General features: G+C 42.6%; 1 protein-coding gene across 3 annotated transcripts; it reads right to left on the bottom strand.

Moving 5' to 3' along the window:
• Window positions 1-1,196: 1,196 nt before the first annotated feature.
• Window positions 1,197-26,310, bottom strand: zgc:100829 (uncharacterized protein LOC445149 homolog). Of its 3 annotated transcripts, none has more exons than XM_050040736.1 (8): window positions 26,172-26,310; window positions 24,897-25,442; window positions 18,965-19,109; window positions 18,698-18,791; window positions 16,512-16,550; window positions 16,373-16,414; window positions 14,693-14,975; window positions 1,197-2,353 (listed from the first exon to the last, which is right to left on the bottom strand). In XM_050040736.1, exons 2-8 carry the CDS (start codon window positions 25,072-25,074, stop codon window positions 2,130-2,132), a joined length of 1,005 nt encoding a protein of 334 aa, XP_049896693.1. In that variant the 5' UTR covers window positions 25,075-25,442; window positions 26,172-26,310; the 3' UTR covers window positions 1,197-2,129. The 3 variants fall into 3 exon arrangements, with proteins under 3 accessions (XP_049896693.1, XP_049896694.1, XP_049896695.1); XM_050040737.1 differs by lacking the exon at window positions 26,172-26,310 and adding an exon at window positions 25,529-25,654; XM_050040738.1 differs by lacking the exons at window positions 16,373-16,414; window positions 16,512-16,550.
• Window positions 26,311-26,612: the final 302 nt, after the last annotated feature.

Here is a 26,612-nt window from a genome sequence, read left to right as displayed (position 1 = left end):
CTACTGCATAGACATTCTAGTTTTATTAAAAGGACATCTTTCCAGCAGTGAAATATTCATTTAAGACCAACAATGACACATATTCATATAATGAAGCATGCATCACCTCACTTTACATAACACATGCAATGATAACTGAGGATACTGCGTGGACTATTACAGCACACTGTGAGTCCTTACTTCAGTTGATTGTTGAGCTGGTGAGTATAGGCAGTCATCATGTATTACAAGACCCATCAGTCAACCTCAACTTAACAACAAGCCAACAGCATCCTTAAGACACTTGATCTTATGATTCATAATGAGTCACATCTATAATGTCTGTTGAGCAGTGCATCCGAGCAAGCATTATGTGTTTATGGGTGTCGTCATAAATCATCATGAATGTCTTATCATGCACTATAAATGCCCTTATAACACACTATAGATGTCGTCTTCATAGAAAGTGTTAACATAGTTTCTAAATCGTAATCCTATGACTCCTACAGCAGGTGCTACTGTGGCTTCATTCCTATATAACCAGGTTCATGAAGTAGACTTTATTCTGCCAGATAAATGACAGGCAATGATAGATTTTGTTAATGAGGATACTGTACAGCAGCAGAGGGCATTTTTCCCTTCATCATTAATCCCACATAATGTTGGAGTGTTGCCTTTATTCACCCCAGTGAGCCGATTTGTTGCAGCGGAGGTTTTCATTAAACAGATTAGCCTGCTGCCAAACGTTAGCCGAGGTAACCGCGATCGGAGATGGAAATTACAGATACGAATGTGAAAATATGCCTCACAGTTTTAGCAACGGCAAACATTTGAATTTAATTTCAAAGCTCGGGGAGCATTGCTGGAAATTAAGCAAAAAAAATGTCTGAGCACAGTAATATCAAGTGTGGGGGTGGATGTGTGGCCCTGCTGAAATTCAAATTTAAATTTTACACTGGCCCTGGTGTAGCATGCAGGTGTATTTGCTCAGGCTGGACATTAAAATTGCATGTATTCTCAGTGAACCAGCCACAAACTTTACAGCGTGTCAGTGTTGTGGGTTGTATTTTAATCTCTTCAAACAAGAGCTGAAATAAGAAGTACAATGTTTTATTTTAGTATAGAATAATGAGGGTGAAGGTAAGCTGCATATGCTGAGACAGAGAGAGAGAGAGATGGGAAAAAAACGACACAATAAAAGAAGACTTTTAAGAAGTTGTACAAGTAACACAATTTTATTGTTTCTTTGATTGCACCATACAAGATTGACATCAAAGATAAAAAAACATCTTTCATTTTACAAGTGAGCATTGTAGTAACGTTAAATATCCCATTACAAAACGTCTTTCTCCCTACAGAAAATGTAAAAAACAAATAAAAGAAAGAAAGAAAAAGTACAGCCACACATCTCTAAAATAGTACTGAGTAACACAGAGCTGGATTATTTGGCAGCGACTGTCTAACTTGATCCACTGGGAGTGACAGACGATGCATTTGGCACTGTCATTGGTCCACAACAGGTCGCAGTGAGGCTCCTGCCAGGTGGCAGAGGGAGACATACATTGCATTGTGACAAATAAACAACCCTAGAGTATTCCCAAGGAGGAGACAGCAAGATGAAGGAGGACCCTACTGTGCCTTATTCCGCTTGCCCGTGCTCATTCTTTTGTCCTGAACCACACGTGTGTTTGCATGAGCTCATGCAAACCGTCTCATAAGTAATGGAAATAATGTCATTGGTGAGTAAACAATATTGTTTGTACAGAGTTTGCGAATAGGACGAGAAAATGTGTGTGTTTTTTCCACGTGTTACACAAAGTGGAAAGCATCAACATCAAGTGAATACATGTGATAATCATTAATTCCCTGGAAAAATATATCGCGATCAATTGCTTTGGAATTTCTTTCCCACAAAGAGTGTTTACAGTACTGCAGCATCCAAAAATAAAAGAAAACAGTTACATTCAAGCATTTCCATTGCTGTGCTTTTGGAGTGATAGCAACATTGTGAACACCTTTGGAGTTCTCCATCCCATTAACTCACTGGCTGAGGCTCCACATTCAGGGGCACGTATTGTCCAGTATGGCGTTTTTTTGAATCACTGGGATGCGTGAAGCTGGGTGTGCGTCTGTGCATCAGTGCGTGAAGATTACCTGACAGTAGGTGTGGTCGTTAGACGCAGGTGGCCAGGCTTGCTGGGGAGAGGGGGTTTGATGCCACGACTGGGGGTCTGGGTGGGGGTTGTAGTGCCTTCGACGCTGAAGTTTTTCATCAGCTGAGCAACCCGGCCACGCCCTGCACAGGTTGGTGCGCTCCCTGATGAACCGGCCTCCTCCGAGGCAGCCCTCCGAGACACCTCTGAAGCACCAGTGCCTGAGAAAACAGAGGGTCAGATTTCAATGAGAGCTCTAACATGGGTGACAACCTGACAACAATACACAGAGGGGAGATTCATTTAAATGTTTGAAGAAATAAAAGAAAAAATATGACTGTGAAAATGAATAAAATTTAGATTTAGAGTTTGGAGTTTATATTTTGAATATTTCAAAATTGGCTGACAATTGGATGTAAAAACTTAAAATAAAAAATAAAATAAATTGTAATAAAAAAGTGTACACAATATATTTTGGGGTTATTTTAGTTACTTAAGTCACCATACTAATTTATGTTGCTACAGAACACTGTGAAAGATGTACAGTAAATTGTAGCTGGAATAATTCCACATTGTTATTTTGGACTTACAGAAATAATTCATATTATTACATATAACAATTATTCCTTTATCATTCACTCTGGCACTTTAAGTATTATTTTACTTATGTATATTCATGTGTACCTTTAAGTTGCTATTTCATGCCCCCTTTGTCTCAGGTGAGAGTAAGAATAACTATAGTTCCTACATGACGTTGTTTCACTAGGGACAGGTGTTAGTGTGACAGACTCAGGTTAACATGTGCTACAGATGAGTTAAAAGTGAAGCTGGATTTACGCCGTATTTTGGTGTGAATTAAAGAAGATAAATTATTACCCACAAGCCAGAAGGACTGGAATATGCTACCAAAACAAGGAAGTAAGGTTTCAGTACCATTTGCAGAGTCTTTAATACCTAAATTTATTTAAATAAAAATAGACTTTAACTTGTTTTTGTAACTTTATTTGTAACAGCATTTGCAGTTTCCTTGCTTTAAGTGCTATTCTCTGCATTTGCCATAAACTGTAAGATCTTGAAATAAACTTTTTTTACTTCCTTAGAGGGATTTTAGCACATAATCATGGCTTCATTTGCATTTTCTCTTCGTTTGTCTCCACATTGTGCATTACAGGACGATTTTCTGGGCTGTGGCCGTCTCCAGGGGACCTTGTTTACTGTAAACTGCAGCGGCCAGTGTCTTGTTGCAGCTGGAAACACAACACCTTTTGGGAGCTTGAGAACACAAAATCCAGGTGAAAATCAGTTTAAAACCAATAAACACCAACCCATGTACGGTATTGTTGCTAAAGCAAGACTCCAGTCTTCTCACACTCCCCACTACTATCATTTCCTCTCTCCAAGTACCGTGCCTGCATTTTTCCTCACACTTTTCTACCTGCTTTTTTCTCCTTTTCATTCGCCTCCCTTTATCCCACTCTGGCTGAGCAGAGGTCATCCTCAGTGGAAGTGTAGTAGGGACACAGCTGGGTGTAGTCGGTGTGTGTGTGTGTGTGTGTGTGTGTGAGCGCTTGCTGAGGTACTGTGTTTGGAAGAGGGTGTAATTGAGGGAGGAATGGAGGGAACAGGAGTAACGGAGGGGAGGGAGGGCCACAGGGACGGCAATGGAGAGCAGACAGACGCTGCTCAGACACCAGAAGGCTTGAGGAGCCACATATTTTTAGCGTCATCCCCGGGGGACAGAGATATGTGAGAGCGCCCGCGTGCGCAGCTACAGACGCACACGAGCTCACACACACACACACGCACACAAAATAAAGTGAAAACATGCACAGGCGTACACACAGTTTCTAACAGTTGAATTTCAAAAGACACACGCACGTTCTCATGTTACACTCAGGCCGGTGCGTGCGCGCGCGCACACACACACACACACACACACACACACACACACACACAGAGGTGGGGTACAGCCAAAACCACACAGGCACTCCCGGGGCCAGCAAACCTTTAAAGCTCTTGATGTCTTGCAGCCATGAAAGTGGGAGACCTAAAGTTGCCTTTAAGCTTGTGTTATTGTTTATTGTTGTTTACTCTCCTTCCTCTCCTCGCTCTCACTCTCTCTTCCCCCTCTCCCTGTGGCTCCAACACCTCCCTCCACCTCCCTCTTCATCTTCCTCTTCCCCCTGTCTTGCCCTGCCTTCCTCTGCCCCCTGACCTGCAGTTCCTGTGTTAATGTCCTCTCGCCGCGCTGCGTGGGCTTGCCTCTGATTGTCTCGTTGTGTTGTGTGGTCACCACGGAAACCTTGGATAGGCTCCAGCAATTGAGGCTGACACACATTCAGGCACGCACCGAGCACACACGCAGTCACACACACACACAGATACACAGAGACACAGGCGCATACACACTCATGGTCAGAGAGTTTTTTGAGCTCAGAGCCTTGGTGCAGGTCTGAGTGGAATGCTTAATAGAGAGACGGAGAGATAGAAAGAGAAGGAGAGGGAGAACTGGTGGTGTGAGCGTGGACTGGAAAGAAATAATACAAATATATATACACATATCTGTATTTTAAGAGTTTTTCTTGAAGCCAAACCCAAAGACCCTCCCACAGGTAACCTGACTAACCTGTCTTAACACACCCAACAAAAAAAAAAAAAAGCTCAAATCCCACGCCTTTCTGGCTTAAACTCTCCACAGCAGCTGCACTCTTCGCCCCGTCAGCAGAAACAGTCATTAAAGCTACCTGTGAAAACACCTATTAAAATGAAAGAGAATCTCCGCATTAAATCACTCGTCGAGATTGATTAATCTCCCATTTGAGCTTTCCAACGCCACTCCTCACATCTCAGTCCAGCTCGTAAATGTACAGGGAGGACAAAGAGGAGGGGGCGGGAAGCGGTGTCACTGACCAGGCTAGCACAAAAATTAAAGACCAATCTATCTCTTTAAAGACCTCCACGTCTCTGGCAGAAAGAGAGGCGAGGAGGGGGGTGTCGGGTGAGGAGGTGGGGGGCAGAAGTGGGGCAGAGGGCAGAATTCCCGAGCAGCATGTCTGTGGACTGAAGGGCAGGGAGGAGAGAGAGGTGGTGTGTGTGTGTGTGTGTGTAGAAGCAAAGGGGGGTGGCCCTCCTGCGTGGGGGCTGGGGCCCCTGTCACTTATCAGCTCTGGCTGAGCGTCGCCCAGGGCTAGAGTCGGGAAGCAGCGCTGGAATGTGTGTCCTTCCCTCTGAAGGTGAAGAGAGAGGAGAGGAAAGCCGACCGACAGACAGAGAAGGGTTTATAAACACGAACACACGCATACACACATGAACACATACCGCCAGCTGCTGGAGATTGATTCACTTTCATGCTCACGCACATATGCTAAAATCATATAACACACACCTACACTGACTCTACATGCTACCCCATTATCTGATATAATATGTCCATTCACATTCGTTTTTATGCAGATGATACATAACTTACAGAGCTTTTAGTTATCAGTTAGCTACGTCAGTTTTTACAGATCTTAAAGGAAAAATACTAAGTTGTTTTTAGAAGGAGTATGTTCAAACAGATTTTCACCCCTCTGCTCTAAACAGTTATCTCTCCTGCTGAGGGAGGACACTGATCAGTGCAGTTTGCAGTAAATTAGGTCCTCTTGTGACATTGACAGCCCAGAAAAATGCTTCAGGTAAAACACACTGAAGAGAAAAATGGTGCAAAAGAGAGATTAGTAATTCACAAATCATTTGCACTAAATAAATAAACACTTTTCCTGCTTAAAATGCATTATTTTAATGTTTTCCACACTGATTTCTTAAACTCTTTATTTTTTAAATCTGATTTTTACCTGGCTGTAATCAAAACATCTTTAATAATCCATTAGGATAAAAAATAAACATAATAATTTCTCATTTTGAAATATCTTGAATCCTGTGTTTCAGACAACAATAAAGTAGATCACTGCAGATGAAATTAAAAGCGTATTCTATCCCCTAATAATCAAAATACTCACATCACTTTCCTGACATCTGACTCTACATCCTGACAATATCCAGAACTCAACTTTCAATCTGATGATACATTTGATGCTGCCCTCTCCAACACAGTCTCTCTACCTCTCTACCTCTCTCTAACACTGATGCTCTAGGTGCCCCTCCAGAATCAGCTTTGGACGCTCAGGGACAATGTGGCAATTTTACACTCCTTTGTGTCCATTGTGTCTTTTCAGTTGAATTCGATTTTTAGGTTTACTTGCTTCGGTTTAGGCAATGAAAGTATGTTGTCAGGTTTAGAAGAAAAAATCATGGTTTGACTTAAAATAACTATTTTTCTTAACGTAATGTAATGTCATGTGGCATACGTCATGTGTGACATAGCCTATGTCAATAACATAGTATGCTACACATATTAGAACTGTGGTTCCCAACTGGTGGGTCGCGATCCAAAAGTGGGTCGTGGGTCCATTCTGAATGGACCTCAAGTGACTCACAGACATGTCAACTTTATTTTATAGTAAAGTGAATTTCTAGCACAGAGCTTTTATCTTGAAGTGCCGTTTTCTGCTGTAGAGTGAGTGACTAACAGACAGCTACGTGACAGAGACAGCAAACTAGCTTGACGACATGGCCAGATGCAAGTATGACGCTGAGTGTATTAAACTGTGTGGACCTTGGACAAATGACTAAGGAGAAATCTGGTACCCATGGACAGACCAGTTGGGAATCACTGTATTAGAACACTACATTGTTAGTAAAATAACTCAACTGACTATTGGTTCCACGGGAAACATGAACAGCGGAAAGTCCGGAGTTTGTTCCACTCATCCACCTCCCTCCCTATGCAGACTTTCTCACTCTATATCTCACGCCAACAGAACGGACAATGACCAATTGTTGGTATTTGATGAGTTGGGAGTGAGGCCGGGTTGTCCTCTCTGGTTTAAAATAGAGATTAAAAATTTGTTTTTGTCACGGCAATCTCATGGATTTGATGCCAGGAATGTCCTTCCTTTGTTTAATTAATATTTGTTGGACTATAGCCACGCCGCGAGCCATTGTTTTGTTACTGTATGTAATGTTTGTACTCCATAGCATGTGATATAGTCATGAGTCAAATTAATGAAATGAAATGAGAACAACTTCTGTTATACTCTGGAGGTCAGAACAAGTAAGTCCAGCTCCAGAGGGTACTTGTAAATACACTAAAGCAGATATTTACGTTCATCTTCTACAACTGTTGTGTGAGCCACAGTCTCTGCTCACAGGATGTAGGAATCCTTGTCATTACCCACATTCAAAAGAAAACAGCTGAGGCATGAGCCTTATCCTAATCGGCCTCCTCCTCCCCTTTGGAAACAAGCATCCTGCCATTGTCAAGGACGGACACTCTGTCAGTATTTTTTTGTCCAGAGTCAAGACACATTTATTCAGCACTGTGTTCAGCCCACCTCAACTCCCACCACACCAGCTGTTCCTTTCCCTTTCTTTTCCTGTTCCCTTCATTCGTCTGTTATTCTCTGCCCTGGCATTGCCCGCTGGTCTCATATCCAGCCACCAATGTGGGTGCAGGCACACGCACATAAACACGCCCGTGCAACCATGATTCATTGGAATTGTATCCTTTGGTTTCTTCTCTCTATCCAGGTTTTAGTCATTTGTGGTCTGTGAAACTGTTTCTGGTCCAATTGATAAATCACCTTAAACACACTGAGCTCACTGCACATGCCTCCACAAACAGACTACAAAACCTACAATGGACTGCCAGGAATGTTCAAACTGAACCAGACACTAAAGGGACGAGAAAAAAAAGTTTTAGGAATGATTCCCCCTCTTCCCATTCAGCTGTCTTTTAAGGAGTACTTCACCCATGAAGTTATTACTTGTACATCAGTTACTCACCTCATGTTATGCTGAATTGTGAAGGAAACTTTTTTCTCATATGTCTCCACAGTAAACGAAGGATCCAAAAACATAGAAAAGTCTTGATAAATTGGAGTAAATGGGGACCATGTTGAACAACAGCAAAACGATATAAAAATATCTGTTTACAAACCCTGACACAACCTTTGCAGTATAATCTAAGGGTGCGTTCAGACCTAGAGTTGTCTTACCTTGGTCCAAATCAGGGACTCATTTTGTTACAAAGCTGCGTAATTGCCTAGAGTTTGTTCGTGTTCTCACGGCAGCATTTACAAGCGGACCAGATAAAATGCCTCGTGTGAGAAAGCTGCTCTTGATTGGTCAGAATTTCCATGTGGGAAAAATCCAGGAAGTAAACAAAACGTTGAAGAAGAGTCCACTTGCAAGATAAATGTGACACTTTCTAATGTCACAATGGAGGGACAACTACGCAGGTTGATTTTAGCGCTGCTCATCGTGGACTATATTGCTGTCATTGTTCATTTTAGTCAAACCATACAGTTTGAAAACGAGGCGCGGCTCCAACTAGAAAACAATGTTTTGATGCATTGGATGTGCTGAATGTGCATATTAAGGCAGTACAGGAGGAGGTGCACATTAATAATCCTCCAGGACTGTAACATGCTCATGTTTAACCCAAACAATGTGTCATGTGACTGTAGTCTCTTACACAGACGCCGATGACGTCAGCACGCTGGCTGACTCTGTCGTCTGTGGACATTCCCATAGGAAAGTTGTAATAGAACTAGCGCTGGCTCCCAGCGGCAGTGATGTGATAGGATCCAAATCCGTGTACTTCCGTACTTCCTCGACCAACGGCTGATTAGCTTTGCCTTACACCCGCCTACATCAGAATTGCTGTTCCCCGAATTGTTGTCCGTAGTACAACAGAAAAGGAAGTGTTCAGTGCATCGCACCGTAGTACAACAGAAAAGGAAGTGTTCAGTGCATCGCAAGAAGAGATTCAAATGGATATGATTTCATTTGATTCAGCTATATTGCAGAGCTGCAACGTCCACACGTGCCATACCTATGGCAACGCCGTCACGTGGTCTGGATATCCCCGCCCATTTCTATTACAAAACAAAAGATGAATGTCCCCAGACTCCCATTCTGGGAGGCTGGTCACGCGAGAGTAATGTGACTGCAGCTGGTTTGGATTGAGTTCGGAACATGTTCTCACTACAAACAAACGGCACCAGAGTTCGTTTGTAACCGGACCGAGACCACCTCTTCAAGAAGGTCTTGGTCCAGATGTTTTGGTTGCGCACCCTAGTGTGATTGCTGTGTTCACACCTGCCCAAATGAACTGCACTTAGGGGACAAATGAACCGAGTTTGACTGAACCGAACCAAACAGGGCAGGTGTGAAAGCACCCTAAGTCTCATTTATCCAGTCGTATGCTTTGACTTCCGAAAACACATGCAAGAACACATACGAGTAGTGTGCATGGGCAACTCTGCTCAGTTGAGCAGAGTTCAATCGCATGTGCATACCAAAGCAGAAGTGTTTTAAATAGTATTAGTTTCAGCAAAAATGCATGTGTTACGGAAGTACTGAGTGTACAACTGGATGAATGAGACTTGGATTATCCTGCATGAGTTGTGTGAGAGATTGTAGATGGATGTTTTCTATATACGTAGTTTTGCTGTTGATAAACGTGGCCCCCGTTTACTTCAAGTCAACAAGAATTTTCTGGTTTGGGATTTTTTTGTTCACAGTGGAGGCATGAGAGGGGGAAAAAAAAGTTTTTTCACCAAGTCAACGTAACACAGGCTGAGTAATTCATGTACAAATGATCATTTTGAGAGTGAAGTGTTCCTTGAAGGAGTGCCAGAAAACATGCAGGCAAAAGATCCCACACACTCAACCTTGAGGAGTCTGTCGTTGTGTCATTGTATTGAAACAAAGATTGCTGTTGTGGTGTGTTCTTCTGAATGAAATAATACACACCGACAAAATCTGACTTAGATAATGTTAATCTTACAATTCATCTAACTCTGCTTTCATTTCTGACTACAATAGTAAAGCACGGCATTGACACAGCACAACCTCTCACAATCAGTGTTCAAAGGAAAAGAAAAAGTGCTCTTTCAGCTGCATCAGTCACGCTACATGTGTTTCATTTTCTGTCTGCTTTTTTAGCATTTGTGAGTCACATAAGAGACATTTGTAGTTTTGACATTTAATCTGGGTGGTGCCATTCAACTGTCCCATATAAAGTCTAATGTTCTGTTTAAGCTTCTCTGGATAAAACTCCTGTGCTGTAGGATGAACATATTTCCAGCAGAGGGACCTTATGGAGATCAGGTTTTCTGTCCAACTGGAGTTTTTTTTCTTACACTATCACTGTTTTCCACTGGATGGTGCTAACTTCACCCTCACACTACCCATTTTTCTAAATAACTGGGTCACTGTATGGTGAATGAGTGTTTGGTCAATTCATGAAATTGGGTTCTGTGTTCAGACAGGAAGTCTGGAAATCACAATAAGTCACACAAAATTCAGACAAGGCGCAGTCTGTAAAACATACTGACAGAGCTATAGTGACAATAACATTCATGTCAAGGCCTAAGATATATGAAGAAAAATATCCGTGCTACCTACACAGTGAGCGTCTGCATGGACAAAGGCAAAAACAAGCGAGTAACACAGACTCAAAGAGAGAGCGACAGACAGATACAGCATACAACAGGTTTGTGGAAAAATGGAATAAAATGGGTAATGCCTGTGAGGTGTGCAGTTAATTGGCTAGTTTTTTAACTACCACTCTCCCCGCATGCCTTTGTGCATTACAAAGTTACCTGTTCTTACTGGTTCAGTGAAGACAAAGACACCAAATACTACAGACAGCACTGTAAAGCTGACAAAAATTTAAATCAAATGGTTAAACTCTCATATGCCTCTCTTCACATGTGCGACAACACTTTCAATCCACCAAAGCATATGACCTCATTTTAACATACTGCTGAATCTTCCTATGCTACTAAATTAAATTGTGGGTAATATTGAGAAACAAAAAGTTGTGTTACTAGATATTTAATTTGTGTGAAATTATTTAATGATCATGCATTTAAAGGGGCTGTGTGTGACATTCAGAGCATGTCTATGAGTATGTTTTTATGGATATGAGTAACGCGTTTATGGAGTATCCCGTTCATGTATTTGACCATGTAAAAATCATAATGCGGTTATGAGGAACCCAAATATGCTAGCTGAAGTACTCTGAGAGAAACGTGGACGTATATGAGGAATATGAATAACTCGTTCTTCCATGTGCTCATGCAGTCCTATCCCGAATAACCGGTATAAGCCTCATTAACGGGTTATTCATGTCCATCTAATTGCAGTTGTAGATTTAGAGTATGACCCGCGATTGCTGGCCCACAGCTCTCAGGTGGCTCAGGTCTCAGTGCAGAAACAGTGCTAACAACAGCAACAGTGCTAACAACGACAACACTGCTAACTTCGTTCACCTGGGCGAGGGACTGGAGGGTGGGCGTTACACTTCCGTGACAATGCTGGTCTGTCACTAGGTCGGGATGGCGATATCAGCAGTAACAACCACCATGTGACCACAGTGCAGCGTGGCAGTGATAAGCTAACCAGTGTAAACACACACAGGGACTCACATGCACTAATATGCACATGTAACCAGACTGGCTACCAAAACAAAGAACAGAGAAGCTCAGATTACAACACAAACAGAGGAAATATGACTTTGTTCTGTGCTCTGGATGTCATTACTCCACTATATTTTTACATAGCAAATAGTGGGTTGCTGCTATTTTAATGCTCTGAATGTCACGTACAGCTCCTTTAATATAACATGCATGCAGGTTTCAGTATAGTATGGTTTTGGATTATATGGGGCATACTAATTATTCCAAATAACTGAATAGCAAGGGAGAAATATAAAATTTTAACTGAGTTAAATACTAACATTTACTATAAAACCCAGCTGTTAGAGAGCATGAAGTTTAGGGAGTTTCCTGTTTCTCATTTCAGCAAAAATCCTGTGATATTGCTCCAAAAGACTAGTGCTCCATCTTTTATTAGTCTGTCCTCTAGCAACAGACTTGATCAGGTGACCATGCACCTCAACCAAGCGAGAGTATTTATTGACAATTTCACTGCCTACATGCACCCTTGACAAAAAGAGAGGCTACCAAACAAGCAGGTGTGTTGGGGCGATGCAATAGGACGACACAAATCCCAGTCACAGAAGCTTTTTTCCCCTCTAGGCTGGCCTCTTTTTACTCTGCCAGTCCATAAAGATTCCAGCGGGCTGAGGCACTATTTGGCGAGCACATTAGGTTTGGAGAAATAAATCCTTCTTCCGTGCTGCAGCACTGAGAAACCTATCTAGTAAGAACTTTGTTCAGACTGCTTCTGCTCGGCTCTCTGCAGCCATTATTGCTCACAGAGAAGAAGTGGAGGAAAGGGTTTCTCTTGTTCGCTCAGTGGCTTGAGGTGACTGTCATGTAAGCTTGATGCAATATTGTGGATTCAATTTTAAACTCACATCTGTGTCCAGTCTTTCTCTGTTATGTAACATCTAACTATAAAACATAACAGAAGTTACACAGTGTGAGTAATGGATATCCTATTTTCAGGGATGTTTTTTATTAGCTGTGTTTATCCACGATGACACCAGCCATCATTAACGTTGCTGTTTGTGTGTTTCTCTGAAAGGGAAGTTGCACCAGTTTCTATGTAAATGTTCAAGTAGTGTTGATGGTAAATGAAACTGATTGAAGCAATAAATTCCTTAGTGCTTGCTAAATTTACCAAGAAAGCCGAAATCGCAGCTGTAAAATCTGTTCTTCCTGCATCCAGCGCTGTCATTTGACATGACAGTGATGTTGTTGAAGGCAAGGAAGAACTACAGACTGGAAGTCGCCAGGTAGCCACAGGGCGTGCTCTAGATGCCGCTCAAAAAAGAACTTCCTTGTTGTGTTCATAGCTATGTTTCCATCAGCAAAAATAAGATCCCAAAATATGAGAAGAAGGACACATTTTACAGTGTTCTGACTGACTCGGATATTGAGCTGTATTTATTTGAGCCGGAGTATACGGCTGAAGAAATTCAGTGGGGCAAAAGCCGAAGCTGCCTTAGCTGTGAAAGAGACTATGGCCGACAGGGACCCTCTAGAGCTTGAGCTGCTGAGAGCAAACTCTGAACGCTGGTGCCTTTGCTCAAATTGCCCTCCGATGCCGCCAGAGCCTTAATCGTTCTGCTGCAACAAATTTCAGGGTGGGCGGTTTTTGTTGAATGCGGTCATCAACGCCAACCCCGGGAGAGCCCGTGTGTGCGTTCTCTGTGTTACTCTGCATTTAAGTTTTTACTCCTCACTTGGACAGAGGTAAGCTGGAGACCTTCTTAAGGATCCTGAAGATAAACTGGAAAAGACAACCAAGGCCAGCAGGGCCGAGGGGGCAGATGATGTAAGCTGTAGGCAACTGTGAGCTGATTTGTTGAGTTGCCTCTCAATAAAATGCTCTAAGTAATTTAAGCTGGGTTTTTATTTTGAACGTAAAAAATGGAGGGAGTACACACTGTGAAAATAATGGAGTATTACTGTCTTGGTTCACGCTGTTTCAGACTATGGAGAGTCCTTGTTTCTATTTTGTTACCTGCAGAAGTAAAGGCACGACTTATAAACCATGGCGACATTATGGTTTGGCCAACAAAGTAATAGCTATGAGCATTAGAAGCCCCTGCACAATGTAACCTGGTACACAAGGACATAGATTTCGTTTAAACTTTGGGAGGGACTTGAATCCAAGTTCTGAGCACCAGACACTTCATTTCCTGCATTCTGGTGAATTTTTCTGCATCAGTGTATGGTGTAAATGTGAAAGTCCTTTGCTATTTTCATGCTTTGCATAGTCTGAGTGGGCGGAAGTTCGCTGCATAGATCAGCCTCTCATTGGGCGGAACGAGCCACCCGCTGAAGTCCCGCCTTACCACCTCCGGTTGTGTAGCAGTTTTCAACCGTTTTCAACACGTCCTTTACTAACTTTTGCTGTGTTTGATCTTGCGGGGATGTAGCCATTTTTCTGCCATGGTTCGCGTCCTGTAGGCGATATTTTTGTGGGCGTGTTACACCAAAACCTGTTTCCCCCCGGCAATATTTTTGCAAGCGCACCGTTGCTGTGGCACCGCCCAGAACGATTGTGATTGGTTGAAAGAAATACAAGCAGCCGGGGCGTTTTTTTCTCCAATCTTAAAGTGAGAGTCGGCCCAGCCAGACCTTTCTTTTCTTGAGAAAGGTCTGGTGAGCGAGACTATGCTTTGCACAATGCACATATCCTTAATATTGAAGGGGCCGTGTCCCCTGCAACCCCCCTAAATCTTCACCTATGGTACATGTAGGTGCAGGCACGACCCTGTGAACAGGACAACTCAGCTGTCCGTGTAATATAGCACGCACAAGCGATTTATTGCTTCAGTCAACGAAATTTACTATCAACACTGACTGGACATCCACATGAAAGGTGACAAATTTTCCCTTTAATTCGCCGGCAAAGAAAGACTGCGGCCTGGACGAAATATTAGCTCATTTAATGGACGTAGAGGAAGACTTTCTTTCTTTCTGTTAACATCAGACCCATCCTGTACCCTTCCCCATGACGCCATGCTCACTCACCTTTCCCACTCTGCTGTTCCTGGGGCTTCTGAGAATCCTGTGAGTGCAGGCCACCTTTGGTTGATCCAGAGTCTATTTTGACAGCGCTGCTGGGGGAAGGGGCCAGTGTGGCGGTGGCCAGCCTCAGATTTGCCATGCCGGGTCTCGTGTTGACAGAGCCTGGTGCTGCATTTGCAGAAGCTGGTCTCACATTGACAGGGCTCGCTCTCATGGGAGGCCTGGAGCAGATGGAGGGCTGGGGAACTGACTTCTCCTCAGTCGCACTGGCTGACTTCGACTCGGGCTGCAGAGGGGAGAGTGACAAAAGAGGACAGAGGAGCGCGATCAGTGTTGACAGCTAATTCACATACAGTGGAATTACTGTCATGTTTGATTAAATCATTAGATAAATGATTCACCAAATTACAGTTCTCCAATGACTACACTGCGCCGTAATGAAACACACAGAACTATGACCACTGATTAAGAGTTTAAGGATGTGTAGGGAGAAAATTATAAGGTGACTTGGAAATCAAGCAGCCTCGCTAATCTTCCTTCCTCATCTTACGCCTTCTTAATCAACAATCTCACTCTCTCCTCCTCTCTCAGGCTGACTCCTTCCCTCTCTAAATCAACTGGAGAAAACCTGCAGCAGGGCTAGCAACAGCCACTAATACATCTGCAGCACCAAACCAGCCCCTTCCTATTTCCAGAGACAAATCACTCTACCTACAAACAAGACATTCAACAAAATAATGAATCTTGTAAGGCGAGGCTCAGGCTGTCAGACCGGCCAAACCTCCTAAGGTGTTCATTGTCACATCGGCATGAGTTGCCCAGAGATGTGTTAGGGCCTGTAATATAGAGAGGCTGGTATAGATATAAGGCAAGTGAGGAAGTGAGGGAGAGACGTCTCCTTCTGTGGCAAAGAGGAGGGGAAAAACAGAGAACAGAGGAAAGCTCACGCGCCCAAACCTCAAGAGACTATCCCACAATCCCATCCATCTGCGACTGACGCATTCTCTATCTCTGGCGTTTTAATTCCCTGATCAAGTTCATCAACCATCTGTTCTAGGGCAGTCCAGAAATCCTGCCTTGCCTCTGTGATTCAGCTGTTCTCGCAGCGCGTGTCACCTACACACACACTCACACACACACGCACACAGACACACACTTGCGTGCACATAAACACAGCAAGGGAAGGAAAGCGAGGGGAGATGGAGAGCACACTCCCCAGACAACCCAAGGCTGGGGCGATGATGGAGCCAGTGGGAGGACAGTTCAGTTCAGCTGTTCCCCGGAGAGAGCTGTGAGGGGTGCGGCGGCTCAGGCGAGCGGGAGCACAGGGAGGGAGAATGCTGGGAGAAAGATGATCTGCAGAGAGGCTGGGAGTGAGGGGACAGCTGGCCTAACCACCATTTCCTGTTACTCACAGAGGGTGGGACTGCCATGAAAAGACACGTAGGCGCTCTAAAGCCACATTTCAAAAGAGCTGAAGAGTGGATTGCTACACTGTTAATCACACCTTGCTGGGGTATGCGTGGATGTGTTTTGAAATAGGTTACTCAATGCAGATGACACTAAAACACAAACTGTTCTAAGCTTTATAAACCACCTTGAAATAAGAGCAGGAAGATATTTTAAATGCTAAAAAACTGGATTGCAGCAACTGTAAAGTAAAAAAACTACAGTCACAAATACCTTCTCTGCTGCTGGAGGTGATGAATGCTCACTCACTGACACCTGTGGGTTTAACAAAGACATTACACGAGTGTTACAGGCCATGATGCAAACCACAGAGCACAGAGCTCAATTACAGCAGGCAGTTGCTTCAACTCACCGGCAGAGGGAGTAAAGTGCTCGTTTCCTCACATTTCCCCTGTTGGGAGAGACAGTGCCATGTTAGATGATACCAGAGGCGACACGTCATCCTCCTTAACTTTCAGTTCAGTACTTAAATGAGCAGGAAAGAGCAGAGCAAGCGAGTTAAGTAAGAGTTATAATCATATCAGAAATATATTGCAAATATTCTGAGACATGTCTGTGCAGTGGGTGTGTTAATGTGGCTGCAGGATAATCAGTGACTGTCTGGGATGCTCGCGTTTCCGCCGAGTGAGCATCAGCGCGCAGCTTTAGCTCCGAGAAGCATCGTGGTCAGGCCAGATGAGACCGTCCACCCCGGCGCTCGCTCTGGCTCACTGTGTGCACGGTTGCCATGACAACGCAGCAAATCTCTTTTTAAGATAGCGTGAAAAAAAGGAGCCCCCGCACCCTCCTATCCCACCCCACCCCTCCCAACTCCAAAATCAACAGCTCACACACCGCCAAGAACACACACACACACACACACACACACACACACACACACACACACACACACACACACACACACACACATACACACCATATCATCGCCCTGGAAATTATGCACTGTGAGTGCTTATTTTGACACAAAATAACGACTGGAATTAATAGGGCTACATATTTTTTCTTCCACCAGTTATGCTCAGAAGCCTAATTGATAGTTTTCGCAAACTGCACTGCAGGTAAGAGAAGTGAAAATTGAGTCATGGTGGTGTTATGTTTGGGATGGATGTGTTGAATTAAGGGGGCGAGGGAAGAAGAACTTTGGTACAAGTTTATCAGTCTTAATCATTTTCACATTTCTGCATCTTTACATTCACATACAGACTAGTAAATATTTAAATAACATGATTATCCTTGGCCCAGTTTTTCTATAAGTAATCTGATCAGATCAAATCAGCTATCGGATTGGATCAAATCTTGAAAATGGGTTGTTCTAAAGGAACAAAAGGATTCTGAAATCAGATTAGATCGTGTAATCCAGTCTTGCTTTTGATCTGGATCAAACCTTCAGTATGTTTTGTTCAAAACTTTTGAGTAGGATTGGGACACCTTTAATCCAAAAAAATAGGATTATCCTGATCCCAGCAGAAGTGTGGTTTCAGGGTGGATACATATAAAGTTATTTATATTTTACACTTGATTTGTTTACCAGTTACTGTAATAAAGTTAATAAAGTATTGGGCAAAAAAAGGATGTTGTCCCTGTAGAATAATCCCCCAAATAGCTGTCAAAATCAAACACAAAATATTTAAAGTTACAAGCTCAAATATCTCTGTTTTGTTCTCTCTGATGGCATCTAACGCGATAAGCAGTGTGTTAGTTGGCAGCCTGTCTACATTGTCATTTAAAGCACTGGTTATCTGGATTTGGTCATCTTGAAAAGTTTGTATCTGGATCAGGGAGATCCAATCCAATGCTAATCCAAGATGGATTAGCTGGACATGGGATTTCAAAATCTGGACCAGTCTAATCCAGATTAAATTTCTTGAACAACTGGGTCCTGGTGTCAGTGAGGATACACACTTCACACGCTTTCTCTAATTTGTCTCTTTTCTCTAAATAGACTCCCCTGGGTTTTTTTCTCACAGCCTATGTTAAAAGCTATGGGTACCTATCTTACATTTATGATGTATAAAAACATATTTTTCTTTGTAGTCATCTCAATTTATTTTATGTTTTTATCATTATTAATGTGCATTACCTGTCATGTTATTATCCAGGTCACATGACTGCCTCCCATTGGCTGCTGCTATTATACAGGTGAAACAACACTCCTACAGTGGTTGAAACATGTAAGCTTTTTTTTAATGATTTAGTCACTACAATTAAGGCTTTTTAATATTTCCTTTCAGACTGATATTATTTATTTAATTTTTATATAATTTGCAGTGCCTCAATTTTTTTTCTCATTTTCCAAAAGCACCTGACACACTTTTGATCTACATTTGACTATACAGAGCAACCACTCATCTCCTTTTCCTAAGGATTTTCCTTTATCAGGTTCTTTGGTTTCATCACCTAACAATGAGGCCAGGAGGCAGTAATATTACGTGGAATAAAAAAGAAAACCAGAAACAAAAGTATGATATCATCTCTGTTCTCCAGTTTATGACAAACTCCTTGCCCCTGTGGGCCACAGACAGACAAACAGCTACACACCTTTAAATTCAGTGAGATCCCAGGTTGTGTTTTAGGAGGAAGGTTCTCTCTGGCAGGTTCTGAGTTTTTTCTGCTCTTCAAGATGGTTTGATGGCTGTAAAACACATCACATCATATATCTTTATATATACGGTACACATATTATCTTTCATAATGCCAGTTCACAACAGAAACCCCTGATAATCCAACAATAACCCTGGTACAGTATGATATGATAATGATAGCCCTGGTAATCCAACATTTAACACTGTCTGTGTGGTATATTACTTTGTATTGTTCTGAAGAGTCGGCGTCTTCTTTTCTCCAAATCCCGAGCAGATGAATTTGGAGCTCAGCTCATCCACCTCCCCAATCACAATGACCGCCACGTCTCCGTCCCGGCCGAGCAGCCAGCTCACATTCTTACTGTTGGCTGGAGGTAACACACAAACACACGCAAAATATGAATTAGTTTGCTACTGAAACACAGAGCATGGACATATTTATAAATGTAAATCATGCAAAGAGCAAAAGGCGGGGTAAAGAGAGGAAAAGTGAAACCATAGTATGATATTTTTACAGGACATATAATCAATCAAAATCACACATTATAATAGAACAATTTTTTATGTGATAGGTGTCCTCTTTAGTCATTTGCCAAAACTTGCTTGGTTTTTATCAAAAATATTACTATCCTACTTTCTCTGCAGTGGTGTCCCCAGAGATTTTTTGTAGTGGTGGCCAGATGGGGCCACTGAAAATTTTGCAGTGGCACAACAAAATCAAAAGCCATTACTGAGCTTCAAGGAATTCTGTTTTACTGTTGTAATAGGCTGGTTCAAAACTATGTCAATATGACAGCTAAGCTATACTGTGTTTTCTTTATTTTTAAGTTACTGTTACCAATTACCAGACGTGCACAGACTAATACCGGTAAACATTTTGAGTTCCAAAGCAATCCAGTTTTAATGTGTCATGTCTCTACACATGTTAGGCAACTGCTGGTCATCCTGTTCCTTAAAAAGACAAATATACAGCTTTAATTTGAAGGAGTACTTTGACTGTAAGGAACAAAACATTTACTGGAAATAAGCCTTTTAAAGTTTAGAAGAGACTCGCAGGTGCCCATAGAATTTATTTTCATTCCGATAACTTAAGGTGAGAGTTCAGAGGACCCTTCTGAAAATAGCCATGCAACTTTTTCCCACATCAAAATGTAGCATAACTTAGGCACAACTGTCCCCACCAGGCTCCACTGTTTCTCTGACCTTTTTAGGAATTTGAAAGCCATCATTTCTAAACATTTATTATTATTATTTTTGTAATTTACTTTGTATTGGCTGTTAAAATTAAATCTCAGCTGTATGCGTACACCACATGTTCATGTTTGTCACAGATGCCAATGTGAGCTTTTCAGAGGCGCGAATACAGAGCCAAAGGAAGAAAAAAAACTATAAAAACCAAATATAACAAGGGAAACTATGAACAGTTAGGGAGTGACCCTTTCCTTACAATATACTCGATGATTTGTGAAAATAACGTCAGGCCTGTGGGGTTTTACATAGCTGACCCATTTTTCGCATCAGGCAACAAATTGTACTGTTTTAAAGTTGACGAATGCTGTTTTCTTCTCCATTTTGTAAATGTCCATTGTAATATCCGTCAGTACATTTACTGTTGGGCTTTCCTGTGATATCCATTTCCTGGTAAGAGTCTTTTTCCAGCCACCAGCATTCGACCATTCTTGAGGTGTACGAGCAACAAATACAAACTTCTAAACAATTATTTTGAAATACTGTATATTCATGATCTCTCAGATTATCAGTTGTAGCTCGTGTAGCTTTGAAATAAAACTGTCATCTTCATGAAGTGTCTCTGACAAATTGAGGCTGCTGTTGTGTTTATAGACAGACAGGTGCAACAGCTGGTGGATCCAGAGAAGCAGCTCACAAATGCATGAGACGGCATCTTCTTATAGATGATATAAGCAGAGTTGACAGGGGAAAACACTGCCCTGGTTTTGTATACTTATACTTGTGAGGACCTTAACTGTTTTCATTCCCTAATCTGAACTAATTACAACGCCCAATCCCAACTGCTAACTGAAATATCACTAAATGAGATCTTGTGTTACACTGTCCTTACTTGTTTATTTTTGTGAGGACACTGAGTCCCCATGCAAGCACAATAGGGCACACAGACTTCCACAACATACAGCAATGTCACTGCTTTGTGACTAATGTTTAGGAGCATAAAGAAGTCACTTCACATCGGAAAAAAACAGACATGGGCTCAGAAGGTGAGAGCTCGTTGGGTGGAAACAGGATAACATACTTTCATAGCAAACTGGTTTTGCCAGCTTGCCCTGTGGTTTGCCTTGTGGCATACCAGGATGACTACGAAAACACAGCAGTCGGAGCATACCTTGGTAAACAGGTTATTAGCCTGATCTGACAGCTAAAACCACAACACTATTGTCATGTGCAAGTGAGATTGATGTCAGCTGAACACAGGGATATTTAAAAGATTAGTGTGTTGGCATGTGTCCTACTGTAATAGACAGTTTTAAAACACAATTACTTTTTCCATATGTGAAGAACAATGCTAAGATAACTAAGAAAAAGGTCACAGAAACAAAACACTGAGCCACGTCTCTGCCTCATGTGAGGCTCACCAGTTTTCAGTCAACATAAACACACACACGCAAACACGCCAGCGTATGAGTCAGAGCACATCAACACAAATGACCATAAAGTCAGCCTAACCACCGCAAAAAGTCCCATGATCAAAAAGGCCAAAGGCTGAAACTGTTAACAGCAGCTGAGAGAGACTCCGGCTTCATTTTCTGTGCATAAAAACAAACTTCACATGAGTTCTCCCACAAGGCCATCTAGATACAATCAAACTCTTTCTTTGTTTTTCAACACACATACATTTCCTGCATGCTTCCTGTTCCGCTCCCTGCTAATTGTTTAAGGGATCCAGTCTTGACTCACTTCCTATTTTTACACAGAACCATCCACCATTTCCTCCGCGCTGCAGATGGAGCGAGAGAGCCTGTGTGGAGAAGAGTTGTGTGACCATGTGATCTCAGCCTGCAGTCTCCATCCAGCCTCCTAAAGACAGCTGCATCGGTCATTAAGAGATAGAAAGAGCACTGTTCTCTCACTCTGCACCACAGTTGATAGAAAGTGCTTTGTTATTAGACAGGACGAGATGGATCGCATTACTATGTCAATCAAAGTTAATGCACCAACTGCAGTGTGCCATTAACTGATTTTAAAGGCACAGTTCAGCCCCAAATCAAAAATACAGGTTTTTCCTCCTACCTGTAGTGATATGTATCAGTCTAGATTGTTTCGGTGTGAGCTGCAGAGTGTTGGAGATATCGACCACAGAGACGTCTGCCGTCTCTTGAATATAATGGAACTAGATGGTACTCGGCTTGTGGTGCTCAAAGTGCAACAGTAGCTATGTTTCCATCAGCCTGTTTAGATGCGCATCTAGAAGAATTCGAATTAAAATTCGCACAAACTAAAATACGCTCGCTTTAGCCGGGTTTTGGTCGATTCGAAAAAATGTTGATTCGCAAAACGGGGGATGGAAACATTTATGTTCGAATTAAGTCTGACGTAGCGCACCTCTCTCCATGGTGATATCCACACTCCGAGTCGCGAAGGCGGTAATGCATTTACAAGCTGGTTGCCAACCGCCAGAAAACGTAGAAGAAGAAGAATGCGAGACTTGTTTTGTTTCCGGTTCTGCGGAAAACTCGCGCAAGTTCGTAGTTTTCACCAAAGTCCATACATTTAATGGAAACAGGATTCGTATTTCTTTTAATGGGCATTTCCCAATGATTCAAATCACTTTTGGATGGAAACATAGCTAGTAATGTTTCTTTCCAGAAATCATGACCCAGTTACTCAAGATAATCCACAGAACTTGTTGTGAGCAGTTTCACGTAAGAACTATTTTCTTTCCACCTAACTACACCTGCCAACTGTATCAGCAAAAAGAAAGAAGTGTGAAACTACTAATGGATGAGGGGTTCGTGCTCGTGACAGTGCGAAAATCTTAAACATTAATGGCGTCCTCCTTGGTTGAGCTGTAACATTGGTTAGCTCAGTTGTGCTGGTTTAGCTATCAGTAGATGCTTCCTTCTGTACCATGATACCATTAGCGGTTGTAGTTCAGTAGAATATTTTGTTTGCATTCTTTTATTCTGTATTACTCTAACTGTTCGATTTGCTGTGTGCAATCAACAGGGCAATTAGTTGCCAACTTTGAATATCTGCTTCAGTGATGGTATTTTATCTTTATTTATTTTTATTGTTCTTTGTATTTCTTAAAAGTGCCTCATTTTATTTGCTTCAATCCTGTATAGTTTTAAATCCAGGATCAACCATGTAAAGCCCTTTATTTGTAAAGTGCTTCTCAAAGCCCCTGGACACAGATATGCAAAAGGCCCCACCACTTTTCCTACAAAGGAGCAAAACGAACAGACCTTGCGGTGGTTTTGCCTCTTTGTTGTTGTTGTTGTTTTGTGTATGTTGTGTCTTTTTTTGGTCGTTTTGTGTCACCTTGTGGTTGTTTTTCCCACTCTTACAGTTATTTGTGTTTCTTTGCACCTCTCTCTGGTCATTTTGAGTCTCTTCCTGGTCGGTAACATGAGTGACATGAAGGCAAAGGGGGCCCCTGGGCCTGTGTCTTGTAGGCTTCTTCAATAATCCATCCATGGTTCCTACATGAAACTGCTCACAACAAGGTCTGTAGATTATCTTGAGTAACCATTGCTGTTTTTTTTTTTTTTCAGCACCTCAAGCCGAGTGCCATCTAGTTCCTTTATGTTCAAGAGAAGGCAGACATCTCTAACACTTGGCAACTCACACCAAAACAATCTAGATTTATAAACAGCACTACAGGTAAGAGAACAATTATGTGTTTTTTTTTATTTTGGGCTGAACTGTCCCTTTACGTAATGTTCAAATGACTTCTCAGCAGCTGGTGTTTTCTTCAGTAGTTCCTCATCTACAGTAGAAGTCCATCTTTGGCATATAAAAATAGAACAATCAGTTATGTCAGAGTCATAACACCACACGGTTCTCATACAACTAGCTGCTACCACTAAAGGAAAAATGCAGACAGGCGAGATTCTGTAGTATGCGTCAAACCAGTTTGAGGACAGACTTACGGCCTCCTGAGTTTCTGGTTGTTGTGTTTGTTTGTTTGATTGCTGCATGTATACTATTGACTCCTTCTGAGGAGGGGCCAGTTCCTGATGAACCCATTTACCGTCCACACTGCCTCTGCATTTCCTCCTTGCGGGTATTTTTATTTCTTTTTAACTAGTTTCAATCAAATGCACATTCCAGACATGATTGACACCTCTGACCTAGTGAATATCCTTCTCTGTCGCTCTCAGGCTCGCGATGCGTGGTGTGACTAGGAACAAAATGATCTGAGTGAGAGCCTGAGGGCAAAACATGTTCATGAGAACACATACACAGACCGCCACATACTTAACATTCACCATCACAATTGCATTTCTTAAACACTCTTAATACATGCCTCTTCTAATACGCTCATCTCAGGATGAATATTATTTTTCCATGACATCTACTTTACTTTGCTTGTGTAAATGTTAATATCATCTGTGAGTGTGATGTCAACATGAATCCACCCACATCATTAATCCGCTATAATTGTTTAGGACTTAAGATATAAATAGAACTTCATGTCAGTGAAGTATAAATGCTCTTGGGTTTCTGTCTGTATACCGCGCTGCATTCCAGACACTTTAATGCGGAGCAGCTGGTGTTTGTTAGCCTAAGTTTGTACTTCAGGAAACTTTAAACTTGCCAAATGGACTTCAGGTAAACGCTGTGCCTGTCGTGGCAAACAGCTGTTAGGGTGACAGGGAACATGAGCTCCAGCAGTGACACTACATCCAGCAGGAAATGATGTCTGTCACAACCAATGCACGCATACTTCTGCACTGCTTAGTAAGTCTCTGTTAGGTAACTCACAGCGGACTACGCAGACATCTTGACTAAAAAAAGATTCAGTTTAATCCTTGAAAGGGGGACAGATGGCTTTATGACAGAAGTTTAAAACAGTCAGGATGCTTGAAAAACGTGCTGCTACACCCTGTGGCAGTGGGTAAACAGGAAGAAGCAAGGTTCACAGAGGTGAGGTGGCGGTGATGTGTTGGCGTGGTTACCTTTTTTTGGCTTTGTCCGCTTGTCCCCCCCTTCTCTCTCCAGTTTCTCCTCCTGTTCCTTCCAGCGCCGCACCTGCTCCTGGCGCATTTTCAGGAACAGAGTCTTTTTCTGGTCCTCGTTAAGAGCGTTCAGCACATCGGGGTCGATGTACATGTCCTTTAAGATCTGCTGCAGCATGTTGGCGGCTGAGTGGTGGGCGTACTTGGTACCACCTGACCAAGCTGTCTGAGGTAGGAGACACTGTCCTTTGGCCAGCGGCTTCTTGAGGTGGACAGTGTTGGTTTATAGTCTCATGGCATCAGAAGACTTTCACGGACTTCTTTACAGTGAAATCACTCTCATTTACTCACATAAACTCCTTTTGGCAAATCAAGGCGCATGCTCATCCTCACACACGCTTTTGTACAGGAGGTACAATCTCACGCATACATCCACTCACACACACTCACACAAAATCCTGTTTCCGTTCTGTGTTGTGCTGACAGTTTCCCCACCCTACTAAGATGTCAGTGTCCTTTGTCTTTGGAGGTCATCATTGGGACAGTCTAAAAGAAAAAAAAAAACAGAGAACACTTGAAGCAATCAAAGATTATGTTGTGCCCTATAGATTCCAAGTTTTTCTTGATCCCACCTCTGTCACAGTCAGAAACTTTTTCCTTCCAGTCATTCCTTTGGAGAGTCTGTTTCAGTCGGCTATCATGTCCCTCCCTTCATGAATACGGAAGAGCCCAGACCCTGTTTCTAAACTGACAGAGAGACTGCAGCCCAGAATGGGAGGAGATTCCAAAGGAATGGGACTGTTTCTGTCATCAGTGACCCACCTCCCTCCTCCCTCCTCCCTCCTCCCCCTCCCTAACACACATCCCTTCCCAAACCCATGTTCCTTTCTCCCCCAAAACTCCCACGAGATAGCGGCACCATTTTAACATGGTCAGCTCCTAGTTGTAAGAGAAAAAAAACAGAAACACCACAACAGGGTCATAGCCCAGGACAGCATGAGCCGGTTTCTCTAACAAGGGGATTGAAATGGACTCCTCCAATCACAGTGGGTAGTTAAACAATGGCTACCACATAAGCAGCACTTGGAGGGAAAGAAAGCTTGCCTCAGACTGAGAACTATCACAGTGGTGGAATACAGATTGGTGTCTGCTAAACGCATTGTAGGGTGCACAGAAGGAAACCCGGGGAAAGGGGGGGAAAGTGAACGCAGACAGGAAGTGATAGAAAACAAAAGGGAGTTGTAAGAGAAGGGTAGAATTTGCTCAAGTACTCACAGTGGGATGTAGACAGCCGCTCCACCACAGCAGAGTATGCTAACTAAGCTGAGAGAGAGTCAGAGCGCCTGTGGGTCCTCCTTGTCTTTGTGTGTATGACTGGGCTGATGACATCACAGCATTCCATAATCTCCCTCCCTCCTTCTCTCTCTCTCTCTGTCTCTCTCTGTCTCACACACTCACATACACTAACACACACTTTATTTCTTCTTTAAAAAGGGGGAAGAGAGCAGTTCAGGAAGTTGACCTCATAGATTTAGGAAGCTGTAGAAAAAAGGGCGTAAAATCCTAAACACTAAACTTTCAAGCTCCTTTCCTATTACGGCTCTCAGCCACAAAAACTCTGCCACATTTTTTTTTACATCAAGACTGCATTTAAAAATCAAGTTGGTACAAACATGGGACATTACCAACTCTTACATAGTCATAGCCTACAGACAT

The sequence above is a fragment of the Epinephelus moara genome, chromosome 3, assembly GCF_006386435.1.
Source record: "Epinephelus moara isolate mb chromosome 3, YSFRI_EMoa_1.0, whole genome shotgun sequence".
Classification (NCBI taxonomy): domain Eukaryota; kingdom Metazoa; phylum Chordata; class Actinopteri; order Perciformes; family Serranidae; genus Epinephelus; species Epinephelus moara.
Note: the sequence above shows the minus strand (reverse complement) of the source record. Positions and strands in the feature narration are given on the sequence as shown.